Here is a 10,252-nt window from a genome sequence, read left to right as displayed (position 1 = left end):
GTGTGTGTGTGTGTGTGTGTGTGTGTGTGTGTGTGTGTGTGTGTGTGCTCTGCTCTGCCCTGCCTCCATATGAAATCCTTTAAACCTCATTTATACGCACACTCACACAGATTCAATCCTCACCTACAGGAACCTGTTAGAGCAGGTGTCTGCTGACGCTCTCTGAAAACAGATTGACTTACTCATGTTTCTCTGTTCACAGATTTTTAGGATAAGTCTGATGTTCTGTATTCTTCTTATTGTCAACAAATCCCATGACAAGATCCATTCCAACAATGTGTGTGTGGCTCACAAGTCCATTGGTTCCCACTAAAGACATGCATCTGTAAAGGCTCTTCACAAATATACAGTTTGATTTTAGGAAAGTCTTTTCCTGAAATAGCCCGACACTGTAGTTTTGAGCAAACGTTACTTGGAGGAGGACACATGGCATTTGTTGGGGACTATTTTCAGAGTCAGATTCATCCACACTTGGTGCTCTAGTGAGTGTGGAAGGTGAAAGTGGGCTTGAGTCAAAATAAAGTGGTGAGGAAGGAACATGTCAGCCAGTGCAATAGAGAGGCTCATTGGTGTGTTGAGAAATAAGTGAATGAACATTCATTGTTCTGTGAGAGTCAAACCACAATGATCTGATTTGGTGTTCAGAAACATGTAGAATATTCTTATCCTTCAAACAACGGTCCTTTGTGATTTATCACTATAGTCACTTTAAGAACTCAAGATACTGAGTCAGTAAATAGCTGATGGACTGAGTAGCTGAATAGCTATCAAACAGAAGTGAGTTAAGCCTCAGTAGCAAAGTGACAGGCTGAGAAACTCTTGTCTGTATTTTTGTGCAGCTGCATTTAAATCTGTGCAGAAGCGCGCTACTTGCAAGGGAACAGAGCTAGGCTACAGGCTAACCTTTTATCCTGCTTGCTAACCTTCACTCCTTAAAAATACCTAAGACTGGATTTAAAAACCAAGTGGAAGATGAGATAGTGCTGCACGCTTTACAGAGAGATGGCTGAACGACACCGTTCATGTGCTAAATCACAAGGTGGTGTGTGCATTTAGACCGCAGACCTCAGTGATGTCAGCCGTAGGTTTGAGCCAAACAAAGCTCAAAGTGGGCGACTCCAGCCGTTGCCATCTGGCCAGTGATGACACAGCCTATTCCAAAATGGGCAAAGATGTGGAACGTGGATGGACCTAAGTCGGGCCAATTGAAACTACCATGCTAGCGAAGACTAACAAGCTAGTAAAAAGCTATGTGACGTGCTACTCTGTGTTGACAGCCGGCTAACGGTAACTCTGTGGTCTAGTTGCTCCCGGTTAGTAATAATAATAATACTAACGTTAGAACTTCACTCACTGAAAAAATTGGAGTTCTGACTTCTTCCATCAACCAATCAATTTATTTGTCACATGAAATCGTTCAAGTTAAGGTTACAACTCCAATGAAATGCTATCCTGTCAGCTCCTTCAGTTTGTGCATTAGCATTAAGGTTATTCATCATAAAGCACACGGCTCCTCCTTTCTGCTTCCCTGAGTCCTCTGTTTGTCAGATAAGTGTATAGAGCAAGAGTCCTGGTTGAATGGCGCAGTGGGGTATTCCAGGATTAAGCCAAGTTTCACAGACATTACAGGTCCTGATATCCCCTGAAAAACTGTTCCGGGCACGTATGTCATACTGCGGCACTCCATCATTCAACGGACGCACATTGTCCAGCAGGATGCCAAGTGTACAATTAACCACCCAGCAAGACAATAGATGACGTCTGTGTCACCAAGAACCTTGGATGACCACAGAGCGACATGGTGGCCCGCAGATCAACAAGAACCTGAACCGAGCCATCATGATAACGAAGCCGGCTCATCTAAAGGCACTTCCATGACCACAGGGACACAAGTCGCATGTGGCAGAGAATACAAACTATCAGACTATGAGACTGCTCCTCCACCCTGTGATGATAATATTGACTTCATAAATGAGCTTTAACACGTTTTTTGGATGGTTCGAGGCAGTCAGCGACACACCTGCGAGGAAAGCCACCCCTCATCAGGATGATCACTCATCATAGTCAACTCACGGAAGGATGCAAGTCCTAAAAATGTACCAGGCTGTGTGAAACTGGCCCATTGGGCCTGAGCACCCCCCACTGTAACTGGCCTATGGACTTCCTCACAGACAGACCCCCGCCAGTACGGGTTGGAAACAACTTTTCCAACATTATCTCAGTGAACACTGGTTCCCCTCAGGGCTGTGTCCTGAGTCCACCAATGTTTAGTCTGATCACCCACCACTGTTGGGCCAAGTTCAGAACAAACCACATCATGAAGTTACACAACAGTAGTAATCCTGATCAGGGTCCACAAGGAGCTGACTCACAGGGAGAAGGTGGAACAGCTAGTGGACTGTTGCAACACCAGCAACCTGTCCCTGTCCCTGAATGTCAACTAAACCAAACAGATCATTGCTGACTTCAAGAAACTTCACTATGGCAAGTATAAACCAACCTTGAGGGACAACTGACCTGGACCCTAAACTCCTCATCTCCAGCCAAGAGAGCCCAGCAGCTCATGCACTTCCTGCGAGGGATGAAGAGAGCACACCTCCCCCTCCCATTCTCACCACATTCTACAGAGGCATCATAAAGAGTGTTATGACTGGTTGCATCTCTATCTGATATGGAAACGGCAATGCCTCAGACAGGAAGACCCTGCAAAGAGTGGTGAGGACAGCCGAGAAGGACATAGGGACTTCACTCCCATCCATTCGGGACTTTTAACACACACGCTGCCAGACCAAGGCCACGAAGGTTTTCGCAGACTCCTCCCACCGCTATCATAGACTGTTTGCACTTCTGTCCTCTGGCCAAATATAACGTGACAAACGGTGCAGAACGACCAGGTTCTGTAATAGCTTCCTTTCCCAGTTTGATAAAAGGAAATTAAAAAAAAAGACATCCAGACATCATGGTTGGATGTCTTCTTCAGTGTCATGGAGACATATAGGCTCAATAGGAACGGGGCTCAATGTGAAGCCGGTTCACCACTCCCCGACTCGGTGGCAATCCTTACGTTTGCATAACCCAAAGCATGATGAACATGTGACTGTGTATCAAATAGTTACCATATTACAATAGTTTTGTTCAACCACTTGAATTAAAGCAGAAAATCAGCACTTCAATTGCATTTAATGTGACCGGGCACGTTGCATCACTAAAGTTAATTGACTCTTGCGAACAGCTGAGTGTAAGAGGCCGTTTGGTGTGAAGCCGGGAACTGTCATCCGACTTTAATTATCTGATGTCTCCAAACTTTTAAAACAACATTACAATGTGGTAAAATAAACATTTACCGGAACATCTTATTTCTCCTGGTATTTCAGCTGCTCTGTGGGTATAAAATGTGAACATATAGAGATTAGCATACAGAATAGAATATAGGAACTGGTACAATGTGAGTACAGGCAGAGCAACACAACCCGCTGATCCTAACAACACTTCCCTTTAGCGTTTTGTGAGTGTGCACGCACGTTTGTGAGTGCGTGTGTGTTGGCGGGCTGATTTGCAATGCTGAGTGCACTGAGTGGGCGGATGAGGAGGAGAGATGAGACCGAGAGGCAGGGGCAGAGTGAGGGAGAGATGGGTTTGGAGTCAGAAAAACAGTGGATGTAGAGAGAAATGCATGTGAGAGCACCGGGAGTCACAGCGATCCACCGAACTCCGACACACACAACAGTGTGAGCGCTTTGCCCACGCAGGGCCAGAGGTGAACGTTATTCCTCCCACTATAATTACCTCTCTCCTCTGCTCTCTATCCCTCTGTCTCTCTGACAAACACACCGAAACACACCTACACACCAAACATTTTGTTTTCTCAAATGATTTTTGAGCTGATAGCTTCAGTTTACACTTCAGCATCAGGTGGAAACCTGTTAAAGCAGACACAATCAGGCTCTCAGCTCCGGGAAGCTCTGAAATGTTAGAGGTTTATTTCAGGACAGGAAAACTTTGTGAATTGGACTATTTCTAGGAGATGTTGCAGTCTGTGACAGAAATGTTTCCCCAATGCATTTTCATATTGGTTCTTACATTTAGTGTGTTTAACTTAAACCCAGACTGAACAACTGAACGTCTTTATCATACTGCATGTCAGGGCACAGGACATGTGTATCACTGTGGTGAATGGTTTATGGAGGTCCAACTACAGGACTCATGAGTATCCCTAAATAACAGAGATCACATATACAATAGGAAGAGGAGCTTGAGATTAGATTGTTTTGACAACTCCTGTCAATCTAAGCTTCATGTCAACATGGATGAGAGATCGGATCGGAACTGTGCAAAAGTGGAAGGCTGCATACCCTATTGCTGACATTCATCACTTTGCACAGCATCCTCTTGGCTAACACCACTACCAAAGAATCATCTCCGTCCCCAGGACAGAGCCTGTTGAGCTTATTGGTTCAGCAAAGGAAATAGCACTAGCGTCCTGAGCATGGTAGAACATCCTCTGCATGGTAGAACATCCTCTGCATGGTACTGCAGACATTGAATGACAAGGAAAGTAGAGTCTGCTCTGGCCTTTCTTCTACTTGTCTCGGTGTTCTTAGCCCAGTCCAGCTTGTTGTGTACTCCCAGGTATTTGTAGTCCTGAACAGTTTTCACCTCCACCCCCACCACTTCCTTCATCTTACCAGTGTTAAGCTGCAGGTGGTTCAGCCCACACCAATAAATCAAGTTAGAAGTTGGGTCATGTTCTCATAGACTCATAGATAGTTTTGGGACTTAACTTACCAGTATTCCTTTTTAGTCATGTCAAAGCTGCTTTGCAGTTTCCTCACCTGATGAGAATTTGGAGTGAATTTCACAAACCTTCTGCTTCGTCTTGGTTCGCCAGGAGCTTGTCCTACTTTAACACCCCATCAGAATGCTTTCCTTCTCCTTTTCTCTTCCTGTGGCGTTATCTCACGTATGCTCATTATCTCAGTGTTCAACTCTTCAACTCTTTATTTAGCAAGGATCCAAACTTACCAGACAAGTCAATGCAGGTCACAAAAAGGTTGTGGCTCATTGACATTCAAAGGCAGGCAGCCATCACTAGCTAACATATGGCCATTAAGGGTAAAGTCGTAAGTGTTTTCAATCATCATTTCATCTCTGAAAGTACATTATGGGAAAATCCGTTCCAAGTTCAGAGTTGGTACTGCCTCTTGATACACGGCAGAGGAGGTTCACATTTAGGAAAGAATGTGTTTTAAGAATACAGTTGAGGGAAAACTGTTTCCTATTGAAAACAATATGAACGTCTCAGAAGCATGAACAGACCACATGCATCCCGTCTCCTCTATGAACGGGCCTGGGGCTGTCTGGAGGCTGAAGACCTCAGTGGATGTTCTGACCTCTGTACAGGAAAGACTCAGTGTTGACGTGGAGTTTGTTCAGTGACTTTGTTTCCTGTGTTCTGCTGTAGTTCTTCCCAGAGGCAGCGAGTGAACAGTGACAGCTCTGCTGGTGAAGCTTTAACACACGACACAACACCTGTGGCCAGCAAACTCAGCAGGTTAGTACACTGTTTCACACACACACACACACACACACACACACACACACACACACACACACCTGTAGAGGGATGATGGCTGTATCTTTAGTGTACAACACACTAACACAATGATTTCACAAGTTGTCATGACAGAACAAACAGGCAAACAGACACTGAGGCATATGTCTTAAAGCACTGCAGAGACCAGCTTAGATACAGACTTTCCACCAATCAAACCAGTCGGTTGAACCAGAAACAAAGCACATCTGGTTCTCCTCATCATGTCATGCTCTCATGTCTTTGTCTGGGTCAAGATAACCTTTTGGCAGAATACACGATTCGTGTACGGGAAATGTTTGGATACAAATTGGAATGATATATTACAATTTGTCTGGTGCGCCTTAATCATTTTCTAAGGATGTTTTTATGAGACCAAATGTGTTCTGTTCAATCCTAAGTTGTATGATGATTTTCTTCAACATACTTCATGTCATTTTGAGTGTAGGAGGAACAATAGGGAGCCCTTCATGTCAAATTCCTTCCTCTCTAAATGTGTGTTTTATGTTTGCTGTCACTGAGCTGTCTCTGCTTTGTGTGCTGCAGGGCGGGCTGCATCCATCGCTCCAACACCACTGCTGCTGATTTTAAACCAGGACAGAGGTCAGTACATGTATTTGCACTGTTATTTAAATCAACAAATCGTCAACACATCACAGGAATGAAACAACACAATGATCTAAAGAATGAAATCACATTTAAAAATGATAATTCTGTGTACATCTCTCTTTTATGTGAATGGGGTACAAACCTCTGTGAGTATGAGTCCTGAACAAAAGTTGACACACATGATCCCACACAGTGTCTGCTGTCTGTGCTTGTAAAAGTTTCACTAACGACACAAGAAGCAGCTTTCGCAGTAAGGACCACTACCAGGCAGCGTGGTCACTGATGGCTGCTGTCCTCTGGTCACCACCTCGTTACATTAAGCTGCCACAAGAGGGGTGATTTGATGTCAGCATGGTCTGTAGTTGGTTTGAGTGTGTTCTACTCCAACTTCTCCTTCATTAACAACCCCTTGTTGGTTCTTGTGATATGGCCAGTCACATTCCTCTGCTCATTAAAACATACTGGTACTCTGCTCATTAAAGCTTGATGGACTGACAAAAAGAGTACATGCTCTTTTTTCTGCTGTACCCTGAACGTGTGTGTGTGCGCGCGTGTGCGCGCGCGCGGTCCCTCCATCACACACTGAGTATCAGTTGTTCTAAGAACAGGGAATTATTCAAAATGATCAAATAAGAAATTATTTGAATCTTTACAGAATTATAATAACACATTATAGATATTAACCATGTTATAATAGCTAAATATAATCATGAAATTATTTACAGTTAAAGTCAAATAATGTATATAAGTAAATTATAGGCCTCCTAAACAGGTTGCCAGATATACAAACAAATCAATAGAAAACATACAATAGAAAGAAATGTTTCTGGCTCTTAATCACAGGTGATACATTTTACTGTCATCATCTCACATTTGGACATTTCAGATCCAGGCTGTATTTTAATTAAATTGTGAAATGTCCGTTTGTCAGGGCCTGGTGTTTAGGTCATGGGGTGAGGACATGTAGCTGTGACTCTATCTCCTGTCTGCTGTATGTAATTATGTGCATGTCTGCTGAAAGATGTAAAGATGCACGAGACAGTGTATCAATGCACGTCAGCGAAAATAGAGGCATCCCATGGAAAGACCTAAAACTAACATCCTTTAAGACTCTCTGACTTCTGGCTCACTAATGTATTTTACCTTGTAGCTCTATGGCACAGAGGAATACGATTTATCAGGCGATGATACATACAGGGCTTGTAAGGAGGAGGATACTCCACGTATAATAGAGTTCTAGCAACCCTGTCGTACAATGACAAATAAAAACCTTGTATGTTGGTATACTCCTGTTAGCTATATGAAACATGTTGACTGTGTGTACTTTAATATTCCATCTACTGCTGATGGGGTCACACAATGCCGCATTTCCACAGTTTACGTTTTAGTCCACTCTGAAACACTCAACATGCTTCAATACACACAGCGTAGAGGAAACGGTAGGCTTATTAAAAGGAAGGGGCCTTGGTGATTTAATGCATACCAATAAACATGTTGATAATGATTATTATTATATCATTATGATGAACTTAGTAGATAAAAGACGGGGTGTGCAGGTGTGTTTGTGGTTGTGCATGATTGTGTGTATTTCAAAGTGAGAATTGTAAATGCTGTAAACGTAGAGTGAACTGAAAGAGTAACTGGCTGAACAGCTCTTCTGTCTGTGTTGGTCCCTTTGTCCAGACAGGAAAAGGGCCAAAAGACAAGTGAGACGGAGAGGGAGAGAGAAAAAGGTAACACACGCACACGCACACAAAATTTAAATTAATCTTAAAATCAAGCTCTGAGCCGTAACATCAGGTCTGACAAACTACCTATAGGACTCAGGGATGTGTGTTGTGGGTAAGAGAGAGAACCAGACAGACTGTTGTCGTCTCTGACACACATTTTCTCAGCCTGTATCTCCTTGCGCTCACTTTGCATGCTGGGTGTTGGGTCTGTGGGAGCCTGAGCTGTCTTTTCTGTCAGCCTCTGGTTTTATTCTCTTTGGGAACTTGCATGTTTTCGCTTCATGATCTGGTTCACTTTGTTTTTTTTCTTTGGCTGTGTGTTTGGAGCAGCTTTGAATTTGATTCCTGTCTTGGCGTTTCACATTTGGGGCTGAACACAACCCAGTTCTTCCTGTCAGTTAAAATCTTTTTGGAAATCAGTTCTATAAAAGCAAATTGTCCAGTAGTGCTGTAGTTTCTAAAGGAGACAAAATATTAGAATATGTAATACACATACATCAATTGACATCTTTAAGGATAATTCTTATTATTTTATGATACCAGTGTCACCTTAATACATTTCAGTTGATGCATTGACTAGGGGTGTAACAATACACGTATTCGTATTGAACCGAGGCTTATGGTTCGGTACGCATTACGAACTGAACAATACGTTTGAATAATACTTGTGCATTTGGAAAATGCAGAAGCTTAAATTGTGTGAAATATAATGCGCTCAGCAAGGCAAACCACCCGATGTAACAGACAACATGCTGTCTGACACCACGGAAGAAAACTCTGGTGAGCCACGTTTGTTCTGGGAGAGGCACACTACGCTAAACTAGCTTAGCAGGAAAACCAACAGCAGCACACACGCTACAAACTCCCTGCAGCATTTAGGTAGCTATTCCCTACCGATTCAAACAGGGCTAAAGGTATATTTATAGCCGTGGATGTGAGACCCTACTCTAGGGTAGAAAACCAGGCTGTACTAATACGCTAAATGCTATTGATCCCCGTGACACTACTCATTCACGAGCCCATTTTGCCAGACCATAATTCCTGCTTTGTAAAAGAAAACAAAAGCCCAAACAGAGAATCAAATGTTCGAAGCTCCCGCTGTTCCTCTGACAACAGACAGCCGGATGTCACGGACTACACAAACCTACCTGACTGTAAAAATATATTACCTCAGTACTGAATGGAGATAAAGAGCCATGTTCTTCAGACACAAAGCTACCTGACTGCGGAGAAGGCTCTATGACCACAGAAGGTTCTATGACCACAGAAGGTTCTATGACCACAGAAGGCTCTATGACCACAGAAGGCTCTTGAACTACAGAAGGCTCTATGACCACAGAGGGCTCTATGTTTCTTATTATTTAGCATTTTAAGTATTTGTCTAATTAGATTAGTCAATTCATGAATGAATTGATGAACTCTACAGGGAAATAGAGAGGTAGGTCAGGATTGACTGAATAACTTGAAATGTCTTTCTCTGAAGCAGCTTGATGATTTCTGCTCCATTTCAGTGCTGCTATTGAAATGAATGGAAGGCTGCATGTTTCGACTCAGCTCTATTGTCTGAACACAGTTTGTTCACTGACTGTACCTGAACGCTCGTTGACCTGGACGACCTCAGATGGCCTCAGTTTTCATGAAGATGTAGATGAAGTCATGGAAACCTTTAAATTCAGTCTTCCTTTCTTCATGTACAACATACATGCAAATCCTATTTTTAATGCAGATATGTCCTCTCTCTTTCATACACACACACACACACACACACACGTCACTTGCTCCATTGAACTCTGTTTGATGCAGTCAGTCTGTGTGACCCCTGTGGGTGCTGTCTGTGCCCAATTTATGAGTCTGTGTGAGAGAGAGAGAGAGAGAGGGGGGGGGCAGGTCTTTGCATAGCCTCTACATTTTCATAAATCTCCTCGCTTCCTTTCCTCTTTTCTCTTCCTCTCCTCTTCCTCCCTCCTCTTCCTCTTTTCTCTTCCTCTCCTCTTCCTCTTTTCTCTTTCTGTCCTCTCTTCCTCCCCTCTTCCCATCCTTTCTTCCTTTCCTCTGCTCTCTTCCTCTCCTCTTCCTCTGCTCTCCTCCTCTGCTCTCCCTCTCCTCTCATGTCTTAAGACTGGCTCTCATTTTCTCTGGTTTACTTAATTCTTTCCGTGGGCTGAAATCATTTAATTCCTACAGTCAGAGTGTGTGTTGGGTTTTGTGGTCTGTGTGTTGTTTTTGATTTGTCTTGCAGCAGCAAAAGCTCTTCGAGAAGTTTGAAGTCTGCTCTCGCCCCCCCCCCCCCCCCCCCCCCCACCCCCCCCCCCCCCCCCCCCCC

The 10,252-nt window shown here is 43.6% G+C and overlaps 1 protein-coding gene across 6 annotated transcripts in view; it reads left to right on the top strand.

The window, feature by feature from the left end:
• dgkza (diacylglycerol kinase, zeta a) overlaps positions 1-10,252 on the top strand; it is a 92,585-nt gene that overhangs the window by 72,536 nt on the left and 9,797 nt on the right. For all 6 annotated transcript variants that reach the window (XM_031852317.1, XM_031852316.1, XM_031852315.1 and 3 more), the window contains 3 exons: positions 5,462-5,551; positions 6,137-6,193; positions 7,883-7,932. In XM_031852317.1, the coding sequence (XP_031708177.1) occupies positions 5,462-5,551; positions 6,137-6,193; positions 7,883-7,932 (197 nt within the window). The remainder of the gene's footprint in view (positions 1-5,461; positions 5,552-6,136; positions 6,194-7,882; positions 7,933-10,252) is intronic.

The sequence above is a fragment of the Anarrhichthys ocellatus genome, unplaced genomic scaffold (assembly GCF_004355925.1).
Source record: "Anarrhichthys ocellatus isolate YVR2014 unplaced genomic scaffold, GSC_Weel_1.0 scaffold12, whole genome shotgun sequence".
In the NCBI taxonomy this organism is placed as follows: Eukaryota; Metazoa; Chordata; class Actinopteri; order Perciformes; family Anarhichadidae; genus Anarrhichthys; species Anarrhichthys ocellatus.
The sequence above is the reverse complement of the archived record's forward strand: the minus strand, read 5'-3'. Positions and strand labels throughout refer to the sequence as shown.